At 52.3% G+C, this 25,769-nt stretch overlaps 12 protein-coding genes across 12 annotated transcripts; 6 read left to right on the top strand and 6 right to left on the bottom strand.

Moving 5' to 3' along the window:
• Window positions 1-230: 230 nt before the first annotated feature.
• On the bottom strand, window positions 231-948 carry POX_d05741 (uncharacterized protein; the record flags this gene model as incomplete). The annotated part of the gene is made up of 2 exons (XM_050114580.1): window positions 231-717; window positions 785-948. The coding sequence occupies 2 exons, from the start codon at window positions 946-948 to the stop codon at window positions 231-233; spliced, it is 651 nt and encodes a 216-aa protein (XP_049969531.1).
• Window positions 949-1,348: 400 nt separating this feature from the next.
• On the top strand, window positions 1,349-1,615 carry POX_d05740 (uncharacterized protein; the record flags this gene model as incomplete). Its single annotated transcript, XM_050114579.1, has 1 exon — window positions 1,349-1,615. The coding sequence occupies one exon, from the start codon at window positions 1,349-1,351 to the stop codon at window positions 1,613-1,615; it is 267 nt and encodes an 88-aa protein (XP_049969530.1).
• Window positions 1,616-1,687: 72 nt separating this feature from the next.
• Window positions 1,688-2,344, bottom strand: POX_d05739 (uncharacterized protein; the record flags this gene model as incomplete). The annotated part of the gene is made up of 1 exon (XM_050114578.1): window positions 1,688-2,344. The coding sequence occupies one exon, from the start codon at window positions 2,342-2,344 to the stop codon at window positions 1,688-1,690; it is 657 nt and encodes a 218-aa protein (XP_049969529.1).
• Window positions 2,345-2,836: 492 nt separating this feature from the next.
• POX_d05738 (uncharacterized protein) lies at window positions 2,837-5,341 on the top strand (the record flags this gene model as incomplete). The annotated part of the gene is made up of 3 exons (XM_050114577.1): window positions 2,837-3,090; window positions 3,186-3,393; window positions 3,446-5,341. 3 exons carry the CDS (start codon window positions 2,837-2,839, stop codon window positions 5,339-5,341), a joined length of 2,358 nt encoding a protein of 785 aa, XP_049969528.1.
• Window positions 5,342-5,773: 432 nt separating this feature from the next.
• On the bottom strand, window positions 5,774-7,661 carry POX_d05737 (uncharacterized protein; the record flags this gene model as incomplete). Its single annotated transcript, XM_050114576.1, has 5 exons — window positions 5,774-5,906; window positions 5,957-6,015; window positions 6,379-6,529; window positions 7,014-7,134; window positions 7,427-7,661. 5 exons carry the CDS (start codon window positions 7,659-7,661, stop codon window positions 5,774-5,776), a joined length of 699 nt encoding a protein of 232 aa, XP_049969527.1.
• A 3,906-nt stretch (window positions 7,662-11,567) lies between these two features.
• Window positions 11,568-12,674, top strand: POX_d05735 (uncharacterized protein; the record flags this gene model as incomplete). The annotated part of the gene is made up of 2 exons (XM_050114574.1): window positions 11,568-12,026; window positions 12,288-12,674. The coding sequence occupies 2 exons, from the start codon at window positions 11,568-11,570 to the stop codon at window positions 12,672-12,674; spliced, it is 846 nt and encodes a 281-aa protein (XP_049969525.1).
• Window positions 12,230-12,574, bottom strand: POX_d05736 (uncharacterized protein; the record flags this gene model as incomplete). Its single annotated transcript, XM_050114575.1, has 1 exon — window positions 12,230-12,574. The coding sequence occupies one exon, from the start codon at window positions 12,572-12,574 to the stop codon at window positions 12,230-12,232; it is 345 nt and encodes a 114-aa protein (XP_049969526.1).
• A 5-nt stretch (window positions 12,675-12,679) lies between the features above and the next one.
• POX_d05734 (uncharacterized protein) lies at window positions 12,680-12,985 on the top strand (the record flags this gene model as incomplete). Its single annotated transcript, XM_050114573.1, has 2 exons — window positions 12,680-12,715; window positions 12,770-12,985. The coding sequence occupies 2 exons, from the start codon at window positions 12,680-12,682 to the stop codon at window positions 12,983-12,985; spliced, it is 252 nt and encodes an 83-aa protein (XP_049969524.1).
• Window positions 12,986-15,925: 2,940 nt separating this feature from the next.
• POX_d05733 (uncharacterized protein) lies at window positions 15,926-16,270 on the top strand (the record flags this gene model as incomplete). The annotated part of the gene is made up of 1 exon (XM_050114572.1): window positions 15,926-16,270. One exon carries the CDS (start codon window positions 15,926-15,928, stop codon window positions 16,268-16,270), a length of 345 nt encoding a protein of 114 aa, XP_049969523.1.
• Window positions 16,271-17,623: 1,353 nt separating this feature from the next.
• POX_d05732 (uncharacterized protein) lies at window positions 17,624-19,174 on the top strand (the record flags this gene model as incomplete). Its single annotated transcript, XM_050114571.1, has 1 exon — window positions 17,624-19,174. One exon carries the CDS (start codon window positions 17,624-17,626, stop codon window positions 19,172-19,174), a length of 1,551 nt encoding a protein of 516 aa, XP_049969522.1.
• Window positions 19,175-20,585: 1,411 nt separating this feature from the next.
• On the bottom strand, window positions 20,586-21,448 carry POX_d05731 (uncharacterized protein; the record flags this gene model as incomplete). The annotated part of the gene is made up of 2 exons (XM_050114570.1): window positions 20,586-21,232; window positions 21,373-21,448. The coding sequence occupies 2 exons, from the start codon at window positions 21,446-21,448 to the stop codon at window positions 20,586-20,588; spliced, it is 723 nt and encodes a 240-aa protein (XP_049969521.1).
• A 1,253-nt stretch (window positions 21,449-22,701) lies between these two features.
• On the bottom strand, window positions 22,702-25,768 carry POX_d05729 (uncharacterized protein; the record flags this gene model as incomplete). Its single annotated transcript, XM_050114569.1, has 3 exons — window positions 22,702-23,126; window positions 24,514-24,984; window positions 25,189-25,768. The coding sequence occupies 3 exons, from the start codon at window positions 25,766-25,768 to the stop codon at window positions 22,702-22,704; spliced, it is 1,476 nt and encodes a 491-aa protein (XP_049969520.1).
• Between the last annotated feature and the right edge of the window lies 1 nt (window position 25,769).

The following is a 25,769-nucleotide window of genomic DNA, read 5'->3' as shown; positions in this document are numbered from 1 at the left end:
CGGAGGGTAGCATAAGATACATGTATATACTAGGAGTGCACCGGTGATCAGTCTTAATATTCCAATCATGGGATCTGAAAGGTCCCTATAGACGGGAGCATGCGAAGTCATCGTTATTTCTTAAGAACAGGTCTGTGATGCAGGGGTATATATCACAGGGAACCTGAACTTCGGTCAAGATCAGTCTCCTCACCAAAAGGTAGCTCATTGTACACGACCATCCAATCCCATCACCTCCAGCCTCCAACTCTACCCTCGTCCCATCGCGCCTTGGCTTCTTTCCTTGCCGCCAATTTCGATGCCTCTGCCCGCACGCGACGGACCCAATCCGCGATTTCTTTCTCCGTTGCACGGCCCTGGTGATCTTCATCTAAGAAGCTCTCTTCCACCGCGTGGCACACCGCCTCTTGTTCCGCAATCGCGGCACTGAGGCGTTGGTACAGCGCCTTGGGAGACCATGGTGCCAGCGCGGCATCCATTTCCACCTGTTTTTTGCGCCATGATACCTCGAGGGATTGATGGGTCAAGAGCATCGTTTCCGTCTGACTGCGAAGCTCCGATACGTGGTTCTGTAGCTCAAGCAGCCGGGCCGCCAGATCTTGATTGACGCGAAGGAGGGATTCGAGATTTTGTTGTCGGGCTACATGGGAAGGATGTTGTGCAGATAAAGCAGAGATGAGTGTTGGATCTTGAAGAACTGTCTGAAGATCCTTGGTTCTGAGAATTTGAGAAACATGATCAGTATCGTTGCGCCGTCATGTTGAAAGGTCGGGGGCTGTCTCACGATTTATCCTTGACAATGTCCGGTATCCAGCCTTGTTCGACCGTAGGGGGTGCTGGCAGCGACTGCGCTGGCTCGGTGAGAGATTGAGCTTGTTGCACTTGTGATAGCTGAGATTCGGGTCGGTAGCTGCTCGGGGGTTGTTGCGGCGCCGGGAATGAGGTCATGTTCTGGGGAGTGCCTCTCCGGCTGGCTTCATGGCTATTTGGTTTTGGTGGCGGGGGAGGAGGGTGTCGGGATTGATGGGAGAACCTATGATGGGCGGAGTCGAGTGGAAGGAAGGTTGTGGAGGATATGGCGACGCTGGCTGAGACATGACTGTGCCACGAGCTGTTCGTATCTACGGGCAAGAATGATGGAACAGAAGCAGTGCAGGAAGAGTGTGGGTGTGGCGGGAATTGGAGATGCGGGCAACGCTTGCGCTTGGCGTCTCGGGGGTTGTTGGCGTGCTTATCGGGATCAGCAATCCACCCAAATCAGCGCAAGGGCATTAATGAGGTACACGGCATGCCAAGTCAACTACGAGAAGATAAATGTCATCGACAAAAATATACGTCAAAATTTTATATGTTTCATTATGTTCATGTCGACACCGGGTCGCCAGAGAATGACATTATGTTCCGGTTGGACCTGCGCCGAAAGATCTTGCCTGCCCCATGGATGTCCTCGTCTTCTGGGGCCACGAGACCTACGCAGACAGATATATCTGTGCGACAAATGCACCCAGTCTGGAAAAACTGCGACATGGCAAGACAAGTGCCAATCATTGGGGACACCGTTGGTGGTGATCTCTCCAGGAGGAGGAGAAGGATGGATAAGGGCCTAGCCGGTTGATATGATGCGTCCATCGCATGCGTCGCAACAAGGCCGTGAAGGGTTTGAGCTGATGATTTAATATCAACTGGTTTATTCCGTTCTCCTCCGCGTCTCCCGATCAGCAGTCTCAATACTGGAGCCGGAGATGGCATCCATCACCAAAGCCCGCAATTGCTCTTGTGTGGCTGCGCTGTTGAAGTCCTCCCGAGCCGCTAGCTCATCGATTCGGCGCTTGAATTCGGGGTCCACCTCCATCTCACCCGCGTTCGCCTCCTGCTCTGACATGGTCCCAATATTCACCTTCATGTTGTTGGGAATGGGTGCTGGCGCATTCAGCGGACCGTCGAGGTTTTCGCTTGACGGTGGGGGAGCACCGAGGGCCTCACGAAGATAGGCGACCACTTGTGGGAACTCGTCATCTGCCTCCATTTTCTCGTGGGCTTTGTAGCCATCATCGTTGGTCTTTTGATAATCCACACCGAGTTCTTCGACCAAGCATCGAGCCACCTTTGGCGTCTCCGCAACAAACAGACAGGTCTCCCCATCTTCATCCAGAAGGTTGACGTTCACATTGAACTCTTTGACCAGCGCACGGAGCAGATCGATATGGCCGTAGGATGCGGCGGCATGAAGCAGAGAATACCCATGCTCGTCCTGCGAGGTAGCGATTGCAGGATTCGCGCGGAGGAGCTCCAGCAGCGCAGACGGGTTGTCGCAGGCCAAGAGGTAGGGGTTAGGTTGAGCCATGGTCTGAGAGTGTCAATGAGTCCGCGTTGAAGGTGTTCCGAGGGTCGATCAAGAGTAAAACACAACAAGCGAAGGGCGTCAGTGACTGTGTAGAAGACGATGCAGAACCAGGCGGAGTTCGAAGATTTTTGGCGGGGGCGCGAGATAAAAGCCGGCGATAAGGCTGAAGCCGCCTTGCCGTTTTAGCTCCCCGCAGGGCACGGAATCAGATGACTCTTCGTCAATGACTCTTCGCTAGGTCGGCGAGCCCTTTTTGGAAAGAGCTTCACGCATCCGCTTGTATTAGAAAGTCGCTGCGGTATGTCCCTCCCCTCGAGGCTGAAAATCCTCACGTCGCAGCTGCTGAGATCTTGCAGCAGGGTCCCCACATCCTTTGGGCCGTCAACTTTCCTTCCCCTCCATCGCAATCCCCACCGCGGCGATATCTCCGCCAGACGACAACTGATCCCGAATTTTCTACACATTCGCAAACGAGACTACAGAAAAATCGCCATGGCGACACAGGATCCCTCGGAGATCACAAAGCTGGTCCATGAGCTTGAGGAAGCTCGGAAGATGAGCAAAGACGCGAAAAAGCGACGCTTCACGTGCAAAAAGTCCACCTTCACAGTCGCGGGCACTCAAGGGGTCACGGTCGACTCGTGGAAGTTCATGGACTGGGATTACAAAATGCCAAACCTTCCAATTTACGCGCGAGGTCTGTTCACAAACACGGCGGAGGATGGCACCGAGGCCTCCGAGATTGCGTGCGCGGCTACGACAAATTCTTCAACATCGGCGAGGTCAAAGACACGGAATGGCGCAACATTGAGAATAAGACGAGAGGTCCTTATGAGCTCAGCGTCAAAGAGAACGGCTGCATTATCTTCATTTCCGGGCTGGAGGATGATAAATTGCTAGTCTGCAGCAAGCACTCCACGGGTGTGCGGAATGACTCCGACAAAAGCCACGCGCAGGCTGGCGAGCAATGGGTGGAACGATACGTCACAGCCTTGGGAAAGACTACAAAGGACCTAGCCCGGACACTTCGCGAGATGAATGTCACAGCGGTCGGAGAGCTGTGCGACGACAGCTTTGAGGCATGTCTTGGCTTACGACGAGACCGCCGCTGGCATCTACCTGCACGGTCTGAACTACAACCAGACTGAATTCGCTACCATGTCCGGAGATAAGGTTCATGAATTCGCGGATGCTTGGGGCTTCAAGAAGACCAAATACGTGGTTTACGATGACATCGCAACGGTTAGACAGTTCCTGGAGAGCTGTGCGGAGACTGGTACCTGGGATGGACGCGAAACGGAGGGTTTCGTGGTTCGCTGTCAGATCAGTGATCGTCGCGACAGTGGCTATCGCGACTGGTTTTTCAAGTACAAGTTCGAAGAACCGTACTTGATGTACCGCCAGTGGCGCGAATGTACCAAGGCGGTAATCTCTGGAAAGCTTCCCAAGATCAAGAAGCATCAAAAGATCACGGAAGAATATCTCAACTTTGCGCGCCGGGAGTTTTTGAAAAACCCCCGGCTGACGGAGGAGTATAACCACAATCACGGAATCATCTCTTTACGGGAAAAGTTCCTGCAGGAGCGTGGATTGAAAGGATCTGAGATTATCGCCCTGGAAGCTGAGAGCAGTCAGGCTCGAGAAACCACAAATCATGTCATCCTTGCCCCTATCGCCTCTCTTGGCTGCGGAAAGACGACGATTGCCATTGCTCTGGTTCACCTGTTTGGCTGGGCTCATCTCCAAAACGACAACATCCCCAAGCAGAAGGGAAAGCCTCAGAAATTTGCATTCGAGATCACCAAAGCCATGGCCACACATCCTGTGGTTGTCGCCGATCGTAACAACCATCAGCGTCGGGAGCGGAAGCAGCTTATGGATGATATCTTCCCGGTGATTCCTGATGCGCAGTTTGTTGCTCTTCACTTTGTGCACGAGCCCAAGTCGGAGTTGCTTCCCGCTATCAAGGATATGACTCGGAAGCGAGTGCTCGAGCGTGGCGATAACCACCAGACGATCCGGGCAGGTACTAAGAACCAGCATGAAATCATGGGTATCATGGACGGGTTCCTGGCTCGCTTTGAAGGCGTAGACGCCGAGCGGGACCCGGATGTGAACTTTCAGCATGTTATCGATCTTGACGTCTGCTCTTCGTCTCGTGAGAACCTCGAGACAACTGTCAAGGCTTTACATGCCGCGTATCCCCGTCTGGTACCTACCATGCCCTCTGCCGAAGACCTTGATCAGGCGGTAGAGGCTGCCCTCACAGACTACCATGTTCAGGAGGATCTGAGCAAAGGCTACAGTGCGCCAAAGCCAAAGAAACAAAAAAACCCCACTGGAAACAACGCAACCGTCCCCATCGTGTCACAGAATAATCCTCCGGCGACAACACCCAGCGTTTTGGCCAAGAAAATTGAATATTTTGGCGTCTCGGTTCCCGGTAGCCAAATCAACTCGACACTTCAATCCCTCTTCGACGACAAATCTCCAGAAGTCGCCCAACTTTACCATCACCTTCAGCAATCACGCCGCATCCAGCCCTCCTTCCACGTTACTCTCATTCACCGCGCCTCCTCCAAAGATCATGCCGAGATCTGGGACCGCTACACGAACCAGTACATCAGCACCCTGACTTCCAACCCTGTTGCCGACGCCGTTGCCAACCCCCCCAAACTCGGGGTTGCCCGCGTCCGCCTTGAGCGTCTGATCTGGGACGACAGAATCATGACCTTTGTTGTACGCCTCTTGCCGTTCGAAGGAGACAGCCATGCCGAGGGTGTCGCAGATGCGGGTCTACCGTGCGCGAATGCCATCCCTCACATCACGGTGGGCACGGTCTCGCCGGCTGTGAAACCAAAGGAGAGCAACGATCTGTTGCAGCGCTGGCTTGAGGTGGGGTCGGGTGGTGACACGGGCATCTTCGAGGCGGAGGTGCCTGGTGTTCAGGTTGTCGAAGGACAGATTCACCCAGTCATGATGCGTGGCAGATACTAATCGAGTTGGCAGAGTATCGTGGAGGATCTTGGAGCTCTTTTTTCCAGTCAGACCTCTCCGATGATTTGGGATGCAGGCTTGGAATATCGCTATTATGTATCCCAGATGCCTTCTCGTGTATGGATCTTTTCCGATCCCCCGGAAAAAAGGGGGCCAAAACAAGTCTCAACCCTGGTTATTAGGTGGTAGCATATGGTGTAATGTCATAGCGAAAGCATAGATTCCCCTCGATTCATCATGAAGAAGTCTGAACCGCAGAACTAGCATATATTCCATTTCCTGCTTCCAGACAGAAGTGAGGCAAAGGAAAAGAAAACAAAAAGACGGGCCACATTGGCAAGGCCCCTCTTTTCCATGGTATCTAATATACAAGAAAAAAATCTACAGATGCGACAAAACTAGAAGAAAAAGAAAAAGAAGCATCGTGGGCGATTACTGCTGGGCGACAAGGCGACCTCGTCGAAGCCGACTCCGCGGCATCTCCGTCCATGCTTGATATACAACTTGGGCGGGGGGTGTCTTCACCCACTCATCCATGCAGACACTCTCGACACACCGAATCGGCCTACATATTGCAGCCCAGTACTGCCCATAGGGAAATAGCTCACGAGGTACCAGATCAGAGCAGCTAGCTGGAAAACGGACGAGATGAGGGTGAGGATTAGGTTTTGACGCTGTGGAGGGAGAGGCAAAAGTCAGTAAATCACCTTTGTCAAGAACGTAGGACGGTATTCAGGGAGACAAGAGCAAGGGAGCAAAAGAGATTCTTCAAAGAGCTCAGCTGGAGTCGACGATGCTTCGAACCCCGAGCACAGTGGAACTTCGTCTGGGTCAGGGGTGGCCGTTGCATCTGGTGGCCGGCACGAGATGTGATCGGCCAGATGACCCGCCAAATAAGACGAGTCAAGTGATTGATAGGATTGTGGCAACGTTCATGTTGACGGAATAAGATGCCGACCACAAGAAAACGAAGGAACGTAGGGGGGAGGACCAGACGGGTTTCACTCGCTAAAATAGAAAGAAAGGTCAAGACATACCCCGATCGCAAAGTATAAAGTCAAGGCGATAGAGCCAAAGTAGGCCGCGGTGAAAGGCAACCGTGATCCCGAGACCAAGTGCCTAGCATAAGACCAAGGTCCCATGAGGACAGCCCATGATAGCAAAAACAAGGCCGAGCCGACCGACCATCTGCAACAAGAGGGCAACAGTAGTTAGCCAAGTGAAAACAGGCAGAAAAAAGAAATTAGAAAAAACACTATGAGTGATGAGGCCTCTCAGAGACACGCGCAGCTTGCGCGGACGGGGAGGCTGGGCGTGGGGCGCAGGCAGGTGGCATGGCTCGAACGTGAGCAACGAATGAGATGTGCAAGAGGCAACAAGATTCTTCACATGTCCCAAGATTCAAGGTGATAGGTGATCAGGGATTCGAGCTTGAGAGTTGAGCGGACGAATAGTCAAGTGGCTATGCCAGCAACTCTAATCTGGACAGACTAAAGGTGGCTAAAATATGCAGGAAGGATGATCACGGATAGGGCAAATGACTGGGGACTGCAAGCAGATTGGACCCGGACGGAGGCGGGTCAGGTGTGTCTGCACTAAGGGTAAGGCAGAGGGGGCCAAGCAGTGGGCAGAAGGGCAGGTAGCTTTCGCAGTGACTGGCACGGACACTTACAGAACGGCGAACTTTCGGGGCTTGAGCGTCAGCACTGGGAAGAGGAAGAAGCAGATCATGAAGCAGACCGCGGCGCCAAGGTTGCAGGCGCCAAAAATGAGCATTCGGTCCCATCGACTCACTAGTGACAAAATCTGTGAGCATGCATTTCTGGATCAAATGCGCAACATCAAAATGCGAGAGGAAGTGACGGGAGAGGAGGAGCAAAGCAACTTGATTGGCTGCCAAAATGGAGTAGTGTGATATAGCTTTCATCCCGACGCAGGAACTGAATGCTCTTCCCCTCACTTTTTATTGCGCAGGTAGCGCCGGCTGATCAGGCTCGAGTCACGAGGATGCAGAGCATTCATATTTAAATCAAGGCACGAGAACGACAAATGACTTGCGCAAACCTGCGGAAAGGATCAACTTACAGGCAAAGAACCCCTCCTCCTCTTCTCGTCGACTCGGTGCCGGTAGCGGCGCCCCGACGCTTTCATTATGGGTGGGAAGCTGAACATATCCACCCTGGCTGAAGGGATTGAATGCTTGCAAGCGTGAGAGAAAGGGTGCCTGAGCACCACGAGTGTTTGTCTGCACAGGATAATCCGGATCTCTGCGTGACCAGCCAAGCGAGTTGACCGAGTCCCGGAACGAGGTGTTCGCCATTTGTTTTTGGTGGTGCGCGGGGAGGATGTCGGGCAGATCAGAGAGGAGCAGAGATGTTGCGGGTGAAAAGGGTCGACTCGCGCGGAACGGGCAGCAACCAGCAGGCTGAGACGTGCACGGCCTCGGTTTATCGACCAGTGAGCCGCTCGGCGCCGAAAGACAGAAAAATAAATTTCAAATAATCAAATAATTGTTCACGATGGATCAAGCCGGAAGAGGATCGTCGGCTCGGAGCTCCAGCAACCGGCAATCCTGACTGCAGGGACTATGCACGATAGAGTGCAAGACGATCCACGGGAGACAGTGAGGAGTGGTCAAATCGGAAAACTAGTCCAGAAAAGCTAGCCCTCCAATCCTGTCGCGGAGGAAGTTATTAGATGAAGTTGATATGAATGATTGGTCCAGAGGCCGGGATCAACGAGCACTCTAATGAATGACAGGATGGCGGTGCGAGTATGAAGCGTACAGGGTCGGAGGCGTGTAATCGATCACTAATCCCAGCTTTGTCGACGCTGATCGTGAATTCCCAAGGCGGACACGCAGGTGGCCGGGCAGTGACAAGGAAATGCTGCAGGCCCGAGACTTGCTTCGCTGGGTGGTAGACTTTCTGATTGAATGCGTAACGAACTTTCGATCCGGCTGTATGCTCCGACACGCCGACGCTCGATGCAGTATACGCAGCCCAGTGGCGAATGCAGCGGAGGCCTGGTCCCCGTCCAAGTCTTTAAGCGCGGGATGCGAAAGACAAATTGATCCGAGCGGGGGTGCCGGCCAGGTTCTGAAGAGTATGCAGATGCGAAAGCCGAGTCGCAGAGGTCGAGGGAACAACTTCGGAGGAAATGGAAGTTGGAACGACACTGATCGACTAAGGATGTGCAGTAGTTTGGCTCTAGGAGCGACAGAGCAACTTCGGGTGCTTGATGATTGGATCTGGAAGCGCTGGTCTCTAGGGAGTCGAGGTGAGACGGCGCGGTGTCGGGAGACCTGACCGGGTGGATGGCGAGATGACGTGAAGCTGTCGATGCCAAATTCCAGATCGCTCGGTGCGGGAGAGACAAAAGACCGTCAGATGATGGCGACCGAATTAGGCCAAGCGTGGGACTCAATATTGGGTGCAGTCACCGGGTCCGAGTGGGGGGGGAGGTCAGGTTGGGTTGAGCACTAGTTTCGCGCGTTGGAGTCGTGGTGAGAAGACGGGAGTCGCGGTCTTTGAGTCAGGACGAGGTGCTGGTTCAGGCGGTCTCGGAGCCAACGACTCGCGCGCCTGGATTCGCCGGGTGGGGAGTGCACAGGCCACCTCCGCATTCGAGGGATCAGAGAGTATAGGTTAGGTACATACTTGCCTACTGTACTTCAAGGTCCACATGAAACGAAGAATTTACTGGGCATGTCTCTCGTATCTGCCACGGAGGCTATCGCGTCTGAGTATCCACTGCTAATTTGCCTATTGAATGAACTGTCTGTGGTCTATGAAGTACTTGACTGCGTATCATCCTCGTGGTCGGTGACTCGACTATTGGTATAACTCTGCGCCTTGGAAACATCCCCAGATCCAGAAGACATGTCTCTTTTTCTTTCTTCCAGTGTATTGATTAATTCTCTAAAAGATGAGAAATAAATCTAAAAAGGGAGGAAAAGACTTTCAAGAGACCTAATGAAGAAACTGGAAACACGAGGAGAGGCCAAGTGTAGCGCTGCTCTATGAAGCTGGGAGGATGATCGAAATGTATTGGCAGTTTCTTTGGCACTTTCTCGCGATTATTCAATTCAGTAGAAAAATTATTTGACCTGTTTAGTATATGGGTCACACTTCCATGGCCGAATCATCAGAAGCAAAGTTCTTTTTTGTTCCATCGCCATCTGATTGGGTCTCTATCTCATCAGCGTGAAGTGCTCCGACTCCCAGACGGAGACGGCAGTACTCCCCATGGCCATTCAGACCTGGCCCGTATACAGCGTCCAATGAGACAGCCTCAAGCCTTCGCGATACGAGAGTTCCACCAGCTCAATCAACTTGGTCCCGGAACGAGAATGACTCCTGAGTGCAGATGACCTGCCCGTCACGTACCGATTCACTGGGTTGTGACACAGCTCACTGCCATGGCCTCCAATTTTGTTCCAACGGCCTTCTCGGTAAAATACGTATAATCTTTCCTAGTCGACGCCCATCGCGATCGGTGCATGCGCTCTGCATCCACCCGGGAAGGGATCAGCTTTGGGCTAGTCTGCAGAAACCCATCTCATCGGCAGATCGCCAAGGACGAGTCACGGTAACGAAAACGGAGAATGGCAGATTCCTCTGGATGTCATCCTTGCCTGATCGTGTTCACAATCCGTTCTTTATAAATTCTCGTAGAGCTGTAAGCAGTCTACTGCACAAACCACGCACTTGCTTCCAAAGATGGAAGATGTCTCACGATGCAGCTAAATCTGGCTAATATGATCATACGTAGGTTGCTCTCAAGTATGAGCCAGAAATAAGGCCCATTTATAGACTATGTCGTGATGACAGACAGAATTACCCGTCTACTCATAACGAGCTACATGCTCCTTCGTACCGCGCCGGCATCATGGGTGCCACCCATCTCAGACTTACAAGAGTTGCCCCATAGAGCCAACCCGCCGCGTTGAGCCGCCTGGGGGTGACATCCGTGGTGAATACGCGGCGCTCTGGAGTGCCTAGGATACACTACCCTAGCTTCTGCCTGCATTTTGGGCAATTCTCACGGATGCATCTCATATCTCGCAGCGAAATGACTCTCAAGCATGCCAACTACCTGAACGGGGTGAAAAGATGCTCTCACTGCCAGAGTACTGGTATGAGGGTGCGTTGATCACTCTCAAACGCTGAGGAAACAAACGTGGTGGGTGATGAAACGGCTCCAGCACCATTCCCCGTATGTCTTGGTTCTAAAATATCCCCCGCATCACACCCGCTGGTGCAAAGGCCCGAGTCAACGCTGAGGTTGCATCGGCTCCAGGGTTGGGATGACACTGTTCTTTATTTGTTTTTAGCCGACACTCGAGACCTTGGAATGGAAGTGTGAAGGTGCCATCGGAAAGAGCATGTGATTGCACTGACATGCTCTTGGGTCATGTTGGAGCCACAGTAGGTACCGCTACCGTGCATTCGCTACATTGTCTTCTACTCACGTCAGTGGATGGACATCAATTCCCACCCACTCTTGCATCGTCCATGGTCGAGCAACCGAGCACCCCCTTACATTTCCATGGGAGTTTCGGCGACACTCTCCGAACCTTGACGGGACGGGACGTCAGCGACCCACGGCCTCTGCAGAAGCGGTGTCCAACATCATTCGGATGGGTGCTAGTAGTATGTCACTCTCTACTTCAGGCATGTAGTCATGGATCCAGTACAACTCTATCATAGCGGACAACTTGGAAGTCCGCGGGGATTCTTCGGGCCGACTGGTCGCTTGTCATGCGACCGTGACTCTGGATGGACGGTACTCTTCCCCAGATTGGTCTCCGCAAAGACAGAGGACAAAGCCACCACCTTGCCCCTCAGTCGATGTGAGAGTATGCACAGGATGTCAGAGTACCTACTTGGTCACTGAGCGGCCCTTGGAGCTTGAAGCATGAAGAAGAGGCGCCCTCGGATGTCACGCTCCGGGCTGTGGAGATCTGAGTATGGAGCGCACGGCTACACGCCTGTAATATCGTGAGGACCACTGCAATATGACTTCTGTCAAGGGTAGTAGTATGTAGGTTCTAGCTTACGCTTATGATCCTGTGCATCATCTCCTACGACTCCCACCCCCCTGAAAGCCCTGCGCGCCTGACGAGGGAGTCGGATGAGAGGATCTGGCTATCGTCTGTGGCTGAGTCGCCGACGAGGCACAACCAGCCAGCTAACCGGTTTTGGTGTCGAGATGCAACGCCCATATGGAGAACATGGAGGATACCGATGTGGTTGACATCTTCACCTATTGGTCACTCATCTCAGACACATTCCTTCTTGGTCTCTCCCTGCCACCCTCGTCACTGCTCACCTTGTTCATCCTCCTTCCTGCACACCGCCACATTCCTGGGATCCTAGTGTGCCCGTCATCCATGGTTCTCCGTTGCGCCTATCCAGAGGTCCAACACGGGGATGAACGGGAAAAGGAAAGGCAGAGGTGGTGGGTCGCAGGACTCGAATGCGTTGCCCTCATCTTGGCTTGCGATCATCCCGCCAGGCCCACCGGTGAGCGGGAGACGGCAGTAGGGCGGCGATTTGATTGCGGATTCGCCGTGCAGGGCGTACATCCGTCGCTGGAGGCTGCGTGGTCACGGACCATCTGTGCGCGCGGGTTTGGAGAACCCGAGCAAAGTCAAAATGGGGAGGCTACAAGAGATCAAAGGGTAAATGCAATATCTAAAGGGACCCCGAGGCGGGGCTGCAAAAGACCTCGTCTCGGTTGATAAGGTTCTTTCAGTCTTTCCTACGCCCTTTCTTCTCCTCCCTCTCTGCCTCCGTTGCTGTGTCCAAGAGGAATCCATCATCGGTGTAGAAGACCGCTTCCTTAAATGAAGAGAAAGGCTAAATTTGAAAAGGAATACAAAATTTATGTACATGCTAGAGTTTCGAAGCGGAGAATCAGCTCCCTCTGTGACTTCTCGTAGGCTGCACGGAAACGGCCCAAGCTCTTGTCGATCATCGCGGCCAATGATCGCCACCGTGAGGTCGACACACCCTCGCGAGCAGCATCTGCACAACATTGCAGAACAGACATGCGCACTGACAGCCATGAGGAGGCGTTGATGTTGGCTTTTCTTGCTTTTTTAATTTTCTTTTCGATTCTGATTTTGATTTCCATCTTCATCTTCGCCTCTCTTACTTTCTTTTCGGTGGTTGTTACTTTCCTCTTCCGTGTATCTGGGGCTATACCTAGATTCCGCAAGATTTCCATACCATCCTCAGAGCTCTCTCTTCCAGGCGGGATGATGGATATGCTCCGACTGGAGAAAACTTACCAAGTCCATAGTCTGTACCCCCAGGCCGTACTGTAACTTGCATGTCCGACACACATTACTTTTCTGGTGAGATCTATGTAGGTACCTTTCCCTGTCGATGCATCAGAAAGCAGATCTAAGGGGCCTGTTAGTACATTCTCATCGCACAATTCGGCTCAAAGACCAGTCACAACATACTCGTCCCCTTTACCTTGTCTTCCGCGTTGAAGGAAAGAAGAGTCCCACCCACAGACGCCCTTCGACAATCCCGACACTCAATAGATCTCCATGACGGTTGCCTATCCAGACACCCCCGCATCTGCATATCATCGCGCTTTGCCATATTGATCTACTTGACTGTCTCATAATTCCATTTTTTTTAATCAAGTCTTGATCTAGCGTGGCACTCCTATTGGTAACTCTCCCCGACTCTTCAACTGCGATGTTGCTTTTTCCCACCGTCTCTTCCCCTCTCTTTGAAAGCGAATAACCCCCTCCGCGGAGACTTGATGGGTATCGCTCAGTGGATGAGATTCGCATTCGTCGCACCCTTGAAGTCACTCATGCGACCCGACTGATGAAAAAGGATGGGCTTTTTGTAGGCTTCTGCTATCCGTGAGAGAAAGTGAGTTGCAGATCATGAATGGGATTTGCTCGACAGAGGATAGGGAGAAAGTTGCCCTGGTGGTGACATATGATGCGACCTATACCTCGGACTACCATACATGCTGTTTAGTTTTTCGACATTAAGAATTCATAATTCATGATTTACCTTTACACTCTGCGCCTACCTAGGTCTTCTATTCATACCTTGTAAGCTACCCTTCACTTCTGCAGTAAGTACTCCATCAAAGAGGAATATTGCAGCCTGAGGATAACCCCAGACTGGAGTGGGGGTTTGAGAAGAATGGAGATATCGTGTAGAGCAGAAAGCTCTTTTATCCCCCCTCCCACCCCCCTCTCTCCATCTGATACATTCCTGCAGCCAATGTGGCCTTGACCTTTCCTCCCCCGGCGATCCACTCAGAGTCATGACTCGTGCACAGGTGATAAATGTAGCTAGTATCATGGGATGACATCTTTTCCTAATCCGGCCGTGTCACCCTTTTCTCCTCTTCTTCTGTCTCCCTCATATCGAGTTCTCTGATCATTTGAGCTCTCGGGGGAGAAGGTCATTCCCCGAATGACCCTTTGCTCCGAAGGAGAGCTTGTCTGCATCAATTCTCACCAATCAAGCTTCCTATTTTTATCTTTTCCCTTCTCTTTGAGCCCTCAATACGGCTGAAGATGGGGTGCGCATGCTATTTCCGATTTGCCCATCCTGGTAGTACTTGATTCCTTTTTGAGGGGGTGGGGGGTCTATTTTTGATTCCGAGGCTGGTGCCCTGATGCTCTTTTATATGTTAATATGATTTAACCCCAACTTTCATTCTCAATCCTGTTTTTTTTCACTCTCTTCTTTCCTCCGACCAAGATGGAGGGAGGGGGGGAAAGGGAAGAAGAACACTTGGAGATAGAGAGGGGGGAGGAGGAGAAGGAGGAAAAAGCAGATCCCATCAGTCTTTCATTCCACGTCCCTCCACGACTCTCCATCCAAATCCCGGTCCTCACCCTCGTACTGTAAGAGTGGATGGACCTCTGGTTGACACTAGTTGTTTCTGATCTGACTGCTACCCTTCCCCCCCTTTTTTTTTCTGTTTGAAGCTCTAACAGGGTATCTATTCCGAGCTGTCATGACCAACCTGGTAAGTTCCGGGTCTATCATTCCCTGAAAACGACCCCGATCCAGCAACAATAGATCACGCTTGACCAAGATGCAATCATTCACCCGTCCACACCCGCATGTCCCGATATCTCCATACCAAGAATCCGAGAAACTTGGAAAACGGCACTCGGAGCCAGTGCATCGCTGCATGACCTATTCGGCAAAATAGGGAAAACTGCACCAGAAGAGAGAAGGGGGGAAAATTAAAAACGAAGAAAAACAAAATTTCCAGAAACCAGGTTCTCACGTACTATGGTCAAGTAGGTCATCCCCCCTCCTTCCCACACCACTCAACTCCCAGGATGTGTGAGTGGATGTAGGTCCAAACAAAAAGTATGAGTGAGTGTGTGAGTGTGTGAGTGAGAGTGGCCCTGCGCCCTCCAACCCAGCGTAGAGCACTGTAGTATCCCCGAGGCCGAAGTGCCGGCAAGCCTCATCGATTTTCCACCGATCGACGGGCTGCATGACCGATGTTGTAATGATATCAAATGAGAGGTGCAGAAGCGAGAGAGTGGCAGAGTTCTTAAAGTCCCCTTGCCCTCTCCCCGTCGGCCATCTGCAAGTGATACTTTGTAAACTCCCCCCCCCCCCGGTCTGCTCTGCTCCCGTCTTGTCGGCACCCTTTTTCAACGGCTGCTGTGTTGGCACTGCATCACTGGCTGCTTTCGATTGCTTTTCTCCTTGGAGAAACCATCCAGAAACTACCTTTTCGTCGATCCACTAGACGTGGAAGCTCAGGTTCAATTTATCATTCATCATTATCATTCTCATCCTCCTCCCCCTCATTTCCCCGTCTCCTCTGTCTATACCATCTCTGAGATCATCTCATCCGGTCTCGTCTGGATCACATCGCGCCGCCGATCGGTTCATCCTCACTCAACGTACTCTCTATCCACCTGGAAATACCTTTGTGCCGCGCCTCATGCTGCATATAGCTTGGCTTGTGGATCTTGCAGGTTGTCTTCCATCTTGAGTTCAGTTTCTGACCACTCGGATCAGGGTACGTATAGGCGTTCTTTTCTGTTTTCCTTTGGCTCTCCTGCACACCTTATCACATCTTCTGCATCTTCTTGTTCATCCTCTTCATCACGTTCCTGCATCCACTGCTGCTGCCTGCACTGGCTCCTTGCCACGTGTTGGGGCTCTGCCGTGGATATGGCGCGAGAAAGGCTGCACTGTTGCAGAGCCTCTTTCGTCTCATTTTCCTGACAAATGATCGTGGTCGTGGTCCATCGATCCTTTGCTCTCTCTCTCAAACCTCCCCGGCAGTTGTTGCAAATCGGGGGATCTGTCAATGTGAATGATGAGCTGACCTTCATCGGACCCATTCATAGTCTTCAAGTTCTTCTTTCTGATCTGATTCAAACGTGCTCGGACCCTGATCAGCCGTGTTGGGTCAAATCACCCCAGGTAAGCGTCATCTCTTTACCTCTACATTCTCTTCTTGCCACAGATCTGTCGTTTGTCATTTTTTGTTGTGTATGTCTTTGTTATATTCACACCTCCACCCCCTCCTGTACCTCTATTCCCTTGCACCCAAACTATGGACCTCTCTCTCCACGTCTCTGTTGCTGTTTCCGAAGAGACGGAGAGGCGAGCATGCTCCGTCAGCGACAAGAAGGTAGCCCGTGGGAATGGATCGGGCTCGTGTTGGCAGCAACGAACTGCGGGGCCGATGCAGGGTGACCCTTTGGGCGCGGCCGAGCCAACCCCCGGCGGCCTTGGGCATTGGGCCGTCCAGGCTCCGAGGCTGAAGGCGCAGGGTCAAGGCGCCCGTGGTGCTGAACCAGCGCCAGCAGACCGTTTCAGCCGACGAGCAGAGACCCAACGCCGGCTCTTGGAGGCTCGGACATGGCGACAATCAAGTCAGAACCGCTTGGCAGAATGACAAGGTTCAGCCAATCCGTCCAGTCATTCTGCTTCTTCGGCCGAACAGGCCCCCGAACAATTCGTATTTGCAAGCAGACACCCACCGATCCATGAGGTTGTTGGAAACCTTCTTTGCCTAATCCACGTTGTTTTTTCTCTTCCCTTCGATGTGAAGAGGGAATAATCAACTGGATTATCAATGAACATCCACCCAAGCCGATCCATTTCCATCTCCATCTCTCTCGGAGGAAGAACTAGCAGTTCCAGCGCCGTCTCACGGGCCAACGGGCGATCATCATCGCTTCACCGCCCGCGTGGCTCTCCACCGCTTGTTTCGCTCCCCGCCTTTCCCGTGATCGTCTGGATCGTCTCCTTCGGGGGTATGCGAGATTCTACCTTGTTCCAGTGAAGAGACTCTTCCTCGATGACACAGCTCTAAGCAAGACATTTGCACACGGAGAGGATATCACTACTACTTCCTCTACATTGGGACACATCTGGTGCCCTCCTCTGCGTCCGGCGGTGGATCTCCGTTGGTTGATCTGCCTGTTGCCTCCGGGTTCCTGGCTGCCTCCGTGGATTCGATTGCCCTGGAGAGGGAGGCCCGCGCTTATCTGCTGCATCCACCCTTTCCCCCCCCCCTCTCTTTCCCCTTCTTTTTTTTGGTGAACACGCCACGTCTCCGCTTCCCTTGTGGTTCTCCCGTTGAGGATTTGAGTTGCTCACAATTGGGAACTTTGGTGCTTTTACTAGATTTTGACCATCCACTATTGTTATCTTTTTTTCTCGATTCCACGCCAACCACCCCAGCGTGTGTGTGGCCTGCCCGACAATCCCCGGTCGTTGGTCCCCGAGATCTTCGACTCATCCCACCAAAACCTGGTTCCCCTTGAACATCGTCGACCACCCTACGTGCGCATTCATCCTTTGAACACTGTCAGTACGACTTTTGGGACTCCACAGGTAAGCATATTGGAACTTCAGGACACTCGGAGATCTCCCCCTCCGTCTCGCCTGGCTGCCCCCCCCCCCTTCTCTTGCGCGGTGTCGAGTGAATGCAAGACGGTCTGCACTTGGAGTCATACCCAATCACAACCACTGCTTCTCCTTGCTCTATTCTACTCTTCTTGCATGATCTGTGGGCTGATGTGTGACATGACAACGACAGAGACCGTCCCTTCGTCGAACTCCATCACCAAACCGTACCTCATCAGGGCGTCTTCGCGGCTGCCTGAGGTGATTACGCATCACTCCAAGAAAGAGGGTCAGTAATATCGATACACATTCGCCTGGTCCTAATCTTCCTCGCCAACACCTCCGCCCACTTTGATCCATCTCTCCCTCTGCTCCCGACAACCCAAACCGGCGCACCATGGCCGAAGCCGCTCTCTTCATCAAGCACAAATCTGACAGTCACAGCAACCCTTTCATGATGTCTCACTCAGGCTACCTCAACAACCACTTTGGCAACCCCAACGAAGGGGTGGATCCCTCGGACTTGACCATGCAACAGAATGGCTTCGTGCCCTTCTCGTACGGATCGCAACAGAACATGTCCTCCAGCTTCAACTTTGGCAACTCCGGGATTGATACCGATGAACTGCTGGACCTGGAGATCAGTGGGCAGAACGGCGTGCATCGCGACAACAACGTCAACTACATGCAGGACCAGTCGGGAGGGATCGCCATGAGTCACCAGAGCCAGATGTCCCATCTGTACTCGAACACGCCCGACAACGCCCCGATGGCGAGTCCCTTTGTGAACAACAGTTTCAACTACGAACAGTTCCGGATGAACCAGCAGAATCACCATTTGCACCATGCCAACTCGTTCGATCAGAACTATCTGAATGCCAAACCCCGCCCAAGCCTGCAGGCCATGGATCGCACCTCCTCCGACACGCGGAGCCCCATGACCCCCAAGACGCCCGCCTTGGGCTCCCTGACCCTGGGTACCCCGGAATCCGGCAGCTTCCCGGGCCAGCCGATCCGCACTACTGGCATTCAACATCGCCACCAGAAGAGTCTCTCCAATCAGTGGGACGGGACACCGGGAAGTGCCCAGTCCTACATCGACTCCCCCCTCGGCTCGCCCAACTTGCATCCGCACCAACTGGGCATCTCGGAGATCATTCAGTCTGGCAAGCATGCATCCCTGCCAGCCAAGGTCGACAATGGACACCCTCCCGGGAGTGTGCAGGATCTCGAATCTCAGGAGGCCAAGCGTCGCCGACGTCGTGCGTCACACAATCTCGTGGAGCGTCGCCGCCGCGACAACATCAATGAGCGTATCCAGGATCTCTCGCATCTGGTGCCCCAGCACCGACTGGAGGACGACAAGGTACGCAAGCAGCTGGTCAACAGCACTGCGCTCTCAATGGTGGGCGCCGGCAGCAATGCCGCCACTTCCCTCCTTGCCGGTGGCAACGGCCGTCGTGCAACCCCGGGCAACATCACCATGGGTCTCCCCATCGAGGATAAGGAGAAGGGACCCAATAAGGGAGACATCTTGAACGGCGCGGTCAGCTGGATGCGCGATCTCATGTGGGCACTGCACGTCAAGTACCAGCAAGAGGCGGAGCTCGCCGAGATGATCAGCAGTCTGGGCGGCACCTGGCCGTTTGAGCCCACCGAGGATGAGAAGCGCATGCGCAGTGAGATTCTCGATGCCTTGGAGAAGAATGATCCGTCCTCGTTCAGTTACACCCGGGGTCCGGGGAGCGGCCTGCGTGTTCCCAAGCATACGAACTTGGCGGGTGACCCCGTCGGCAGCGACGGCTTGACACCGCCCGGCCTGAGCCCTTCGTTCCACAGCGGTGGCAGCAGCTCCAACGGTGGAGGCCAACAACAATACTGGAACAGCGCGGGTCACGCGGCCATGAGCTTCAAGGAGGAAGATGAATACGGGATGGAGATGAACTAGAGTAGTTTTCTCCACGCTCTTCCCCGTGTACACCATTCTGTGGCTGGGGGCCAGCGCGGGATGGTTCACTTTCAGTTTACATCATGGAACACCTTTGGTTTGCATACTCGGCGTCTAGGGCGACGATTGAGGATGAGGCGCATTGGGGGAATGAGATTGGCGTTGCCCCTGTCATCTTCGTGGAAGACTCAGTTTATGTTTGTTTTTTCTGTCTCTCTCTCTTTTCTTGTTCGAAGCTTTCTGGCATTTGTTATGGATTTCACATGTGTCTTTTGAATTTTGCCCTCCATTTTGATTTTGCCTCTGTTGGATCTCGATCTGGTGGTGCTATTGAGGTCCTTGATCTCGCCCTTTCCATTGATCTTGGGACAAGTTGCAGGTTTCTGGTTCTGGTGTTTGCGCGGCTCCTGACATGCGAGTTTCGTCATTTTCTCACTTTGTTGTCAATTATCGATACCCGGATCCTCATGTTTGATTATCCTTCACCTGTTTTGTTTCTCTCTTGTTTACGAATTCAAGAACTTGCATTTCATTCCCTGTACCTTGACATGGTTGCCTGTGGACGTGTTGTGATGTTCTCGCCGAGCCTCACTGGTTGAAGTCGACACCCGCCGCGGCGGATGTGCAAGTCCATCTCATCGACTTGATGCGTTTTTACTGGGCGATAATGCCCATGGATATGTGATTTATACCCCTGTCACATTTTGCTTGATTCAGTATGGATCCTCGGGCTCACGGTCACTTGAACCTCGTGTGTTGAATTCTGCTTTGGTTTTTTTCCTCTTGTGCTGACGCGATGACTTGATGTTTTCATGCACTAATACCCCTCTGCTTCACCATGAATTGAATATCTTGCATTTTTGTGGAATAATCAAATTGAGATGAAATGCGTATTGGAAAAACCAAGTCTGCTCGGGAATACCGACTGATTTACGTATACCTTCCAGCCATGAATCTTTCCCGATTCTGTGGGACAAGATGAATTCTCTCCTGCATAGCCACAAACGTTGACGGACGCGAGCCGGGACACTATCTCCATACCATGAAGCATTTCCAAAGTGGAGGATGGAGTTTACATCGTTAGAGGTCTGGTACCTATACGAGAGTATCTCTTCCGTCTCAGTCACAGACGAGTAGCTAGAACTTCCATCCCGGCGAGGAGATTTTCAATTTCCTGGTAACCCGAGCAAGAAGGTTACTGCCTGGGGGGGGTTTCACCACGTTTTCAGCATTGCAATTTTGCAATATAGCGGAGTCTCGGTAACTAATTTCAAAGTAAGAGAGAGAGAGAGAGAGAGAGAGAGAGAGAGAGAAAGGCTCGATTCTCCATCTGAGCAACGTGACTGGTGGACTCTGGACAAGACGCAGGCAGACCATTGCCAAAGATGGAGACAAACCGGCTCCCTCCTTCTCAACGATCGTCGTCATCGTCGTCAGAGTCAGCATCGTCGTCATCGTTTTGGTTGAAATAGCCGGCATAGCTATCATCATGTCCTCGTGGCGGGAAGTCCTCCTCATTTTGTCGCATCGACGCCATCTGCTCGTCCTCCTCCTTTTCTTGGTCCGCCGCGAGAGCAGACCAAGTCACACCATCGGGAAACTTTCTCTCCAACTCCCGCAGTTGCCTCTGTTTTTCTTCCTCCTCGGCTCTCCATCGATCCTGTTCCTCCTTTTCCTCCCGCTGCACGATCGACTTGATGAGCGTTAAGTAATACCTCCTATCGTCCCCGATCAACTCGAATCCATTCCACCGGCGAGCGAACTCGACGAGGTTTTCCCTCGTGCATGTCGAATTCGGATCGCCGGGATGGTATATGTCCGCGTAAAGGACATTAAAGCTTTCGTTTGAATCGCGCGACTGGATCATCCAATCTTTGAGCAGGAAGAGGGCCCCACCGGGCGCTCCATGGACTTTGAAGTATCCTGAGTTGTAGCCGGCGGTGTTGAGAAAGACGAGATCGTCTGTCTTGAGGTTGATGGCCAGACTCCAGTCCGATAGCCCCGGGCCACTACTGGCTACTTGTTCAAGACCAGTTGGGTCGGGGGAAATCCACTGGCCTTTTTTGGGGAAGAATGTTCTGGTCAGTTTCACCATGTACTCGGTTTTTGAAAAGGCCATGGAGTCAAGGGAGTGCATCACACACAGCAGAGGAAGGACTCTTTTCTTTTCTTTTTCTCACAAAAGTCGTTGAACTTACAGAGGTAGTAGATTCCAGTCCCGATGGGTCCAAGAGAGACCTCGGCTTCTTGTCTGTCTGCGTTTACCGCGGTCATGGTGATGGGAACTTGGTGATGAGGCCTGAAGAATGCAAAGCAGACATTTAAAGATCAGAGCAGAGTCCCGATGATGCTGGAGTCTTTCTTATTTATATTTTTGTGCCCAACAGACGAAAACGGAGTGGAGTTCTTCATACCTTCAATGGAGGTATCCACGCGTCTAGGTGTGTCCCCCTACCCTCCATTACTGCCAACCAAGGGAATTGGGCGAGGTTCCATACTCCTGCAATGCGACTATTCCGGTAATCATTGTCCCATTGATGAGCTTCATTTTCTGGCCAAGATTGGCGTATACCATGATGATTGGTGCTGCAGACGGCTGCAGATTCGGATCGTCCTCGTTTCTTCAGCTACGCTCCCCCCCCTTCAGCTCCTCTCGATTTGGGAACAATCGTTCGTCGATCAGCAACGTCTCCACTTGAGACTGCATGAATTGTCTCCTATTTGGCCCGTCCAGCTTTTTTCTTTCTTTTTACTTTCTTTTTTTTTGCTTTTTGTTGTATAAAGACGCACACTGACGTCGTAATTGTCACAAAAGACCTCTGCTCAATCTCTTTTCCCGTCTGGTGAATCGCGTCCCCCATTCGCGGGGATTACAATCTCGAAACACAGGAGACTTCCAAACTACCGAGGTCGATGAGATCTCTACCGGGCATCCATTCAGTTCACATTGTTTTTCTCGAAATCAATGATCCAAGGTCGTCGATCCAGAGAGCACTGAATAGTGGGTCCTGACTCCCTGAGCAGCAACAAACACGCGGAGAAAGATAATGAGATGGGTGAGAACCGCCTTTTCGTGGATGCCCGGGCTTTTACCAAGTCGCCGTCCGTGAACTGGAGTCCCAGTGGGGCTGTGGCTGTGGCTGGCTGTAGGCTGTAGATGATGCCGATCCTACCACGTTCTGCGGCAAGCGAAAGTGATCTGGCGATTCTCGAACTTGGCTTTCTTGCGTCTGGATCCAATTGGTTCGGTTGTTAAAAAAAATGGGAGCTGAATCTCAAGATCATCCGAAGAAATGCAAGGAAATAAACACTCTGCATCCTTATCTTTTGCCTTTTTACAATCACAATCTACCTATGCTTGTCCTGAAATCAGAACAAGCTAAAATTAAGGTAGCGGTGGATATGGATCGGGTTAGCTCTTACCCCTGGCCCTGAGCTCCACAATATAAAGACATAGTTGGAATTGCCATGAACATTTGCCGGTGGTATACGGCCGTACCATCAAACTCAGAACCTGGGCGGAAAAATCACCAACAATACGAATCAACGGTCAGACTAGTCAATGCACGTTCACAATCCAACTCCGCCAAATATGCACCACCACCAAGACCAATCACAAAGTTATACCACCAAAAGTCCTCCATTCCAATTCTCAACGCCGTGGTGAAATCCCAATAGTCAGGGTACCAACCGGCCGATTCCCAGTCAAGAAAGCCCGTGATCTGACCCTCCGTAACAAGGACATTATGCGGCTTGATATCGCCATGGGTAAACACAATAGGATATGACATCTTGCCCATCCCCTTGGCACGAGCGAGGGCATTCTTGTATGCTGATTCAGAAGGGAATCCACCAGACCAAGATGGCCGGATGAGATACTCTTTCAATCCTTCCTCGGATTCGAAGGGGCCAATCAGGTAGTTGGCAACGCGAATGCTCCTTATAGAGGTACCTAATATCGAGCAGATTCTCTTTCCACCCCAGGGACTTATCTATCCACGCATTGTCTCCAAATAATTTTTGAGCTCTCGGAGGACCGAATCTCGGTCTTCGCGACTCAGGGTCTCATAGACTTGGCCTAATTCTTCGCCAGGTACACGAGTCATCAGGATAGAGACGGGAGCATAGGGAGTATCCGGATAGTCTCCATAGCAAATCAACTTGGGAACTGGGAGACCAGCCGCCCTCACTACCTGCATAGCCAACGCTTCTTCTAGCCTCGTACTATCGGACCATTTCAGAATAAGCCCAAACGGAAGCTGGGAGATTTGGTCGTCGTAGGCGATTCCGACCCAGCCGCAGTAACATCGTGAGAATCATCGCATATATACATGCAAGATGCCCCAGAATCGGCGCAGCAAGGGGTGTGTTGGCCGAGGATTGGGTGGTATATTGTTCGCCATTGATCGAACCTTATTGTCTGGCCATACAAAGTCTGGCAGAAGACAGCGAGGTATATACCAAGGTCCCATGGCGATGGAAAACAGCGCAAAGGCGGCTAATTTGCTGCAAATCGTGTTCAAGTAGAGGTTCAAATAAGGGTTTTAGGTTGTAACATCCCCCCCCCCCCCCACTTTCTAGATATCCAACGGATTCGTGAGCAGCTGGTGCGGCTGGCAGAGGGCGCGATGTGGATGATGAAAGCTTCTTGGTTCGGAGCAATTCGAAGGGACTGAAAACTGGAGAGAACTGAAGAGGATTCAACTACCTTCTCGGTGCTTGATTCTGTCATGTGACCAGATCCCATTCGGGAGAGATCAAATCGCATCGAATGGAATGACGGGCGCTGGCAGCTGGTTCAACTCGCTGCAGGCTGACTTGATCAACACTCGGGTCGCATAGCAACATTTTACAGCATGTACAAAGGTGTAGAGCAAGCGACTGGACGAGAGTAAGGTTGCATAACGGCCAGAGATTTCCAGTTGGACCACATCTGATTGGCTGTGAGGGTTGATTTTGTGTGGTCCTGCTACGAGAGGATTTTCGCTCTTCCACAGTGCAGAATCATTTCTGTGTTGTGACGAGGCTTACGGTCCCCCCGCATAACTTCCTCCCAAATGTCTCCCTAGCAACTAGGACACCGAAGAATCACAAAATAATATACTTGATCAACATCATCCATCCCAAAATTTTCCAACCCAGCATCATTCCGCCCAACTCAGGGCCCGAAGCCGCATTACTTTGCCTGCTCATGGTGGGTTGCTCCTTTGCAACAGTCGTCGCCACTGACCCTGTAGCAGTACACATGCTCATCCCACAAGCGTATCCCATTGGACAACAATCCCCCCCGGCGGTGTCTGCACATTTGAACCAGCCACCAGGGCACCTGCCCGAGCTACCGCCTGTTGAGTCGGAAGGTTCAGAGGCAGACGGTGCATCTGGGACTGTGGCCGTGGGCGTCGCCACGGGGATGATGATTGTTCGACCGTCGGAGGTGACGGTTGTAGATGGGATTGCTGGGCAGGAGAACGTGTCGCAATTCCGGTCTGTTTGGCAGCAGCCGCCGTGGTAGACGGCGGAACAGGCGTAGAAGCCGGTGGGACAGACGGAGACGCGACTTGTTGCTGAACTGGTCATGCTGGTGATGCTGGTACCGCGGGCTGGGGGAATGAGGCTTTCTGTGGTGGTCGTTGAGGCTGCGGTTGAACTGGTGGATGTTCTGACGGTGGTGGTTGAGCTGGAAGTAGAGCTGGAAGTGGAGATAGAGGTGGACGAAGTCGTTTCACTCGTCTGCTGAGATGTTGAATGTGTGACAGTTGATACGGTCACGGAGGCGCCCACCGTCACCGTGACAACTGATATAAACGCACCTGGGATGGCAATTTAGTCAGTTCAAGAGAAAAAGCAACAACAAAAACAAGAAGAAGAAGAAGAAGAAGAAGAAGAAGAAGCTTATAGAACCACTGCAGAAACACCCGTATACTCACATCCGCCCTCAACACAATCATATCCCGGAATACAACACCCACCCCCCAGTGCCTGCGAGCAAGTCGTATATCCACTCTGACACGAACCTATCGTACCAGAGCAACTCTGCCCACTCGGACAACATCCCACATCACCAGCTCCGGTATCCGGGACAATCTCACAGGCACTTCCTACACTGCAGCATCGATCCGGTCGATCGATGCTCGTGCAGGAATACGTGTTTGCGGGACATTTGAAATCCCTCGAGTCGAGAATTCGACTCCTCTTCAGTCCGAACGCAGACTCCACAGAGGGTGAATAGGCAAACGACCGGGATAGAAATTGAGCCGGAGAAAATGAAGATCTGGCCGTGTCGAGAAGATTCTCCCGTCGAGCAGTGGTATTGAAGTGAGCGAGATCTGTCCCTGCAAGACCATCGTTCTGTCCTGGTACGTCTAGGGAGTCCCCAAAATGCCAGTACTCCGGAAAGAATTTCTCGCCGGGATCAGTGCTCATCTTGCGAATGCCGATAATGGGTTCATTCGCCAGACGGGCTTCGATGTCTGCACCGCGGCGCAAGATTTCGGATGTTGATTCTTCTTGTTGTGCCTTTGTTTTCGATGTATTCTCTGATGCGTGTGCGATTGAAGCTACAAGGCAGGCGCCCAAGCCAGCCAGCACGCGCATC

The sequence above is a fragment of the Penicillium oxalicum genome, chromosome IV (genome assembly GCF_001723175.1).
Source record: "Penicillium oxalicum strain HP7-1 chromosome IV, whole genome shotgun sequence".
NCBI lineage: Eukaryota > Fungi > Ascomycota > Eurotiomycetes > Eurotiales > Aspergillaceae > Penicillium > Penicillium oxalicum.
The sequence above is the reverse complement of the archived record's forward strand: the minus strand, read 5'-3'. Positions and strand labels throughout refer to the sequence as shown.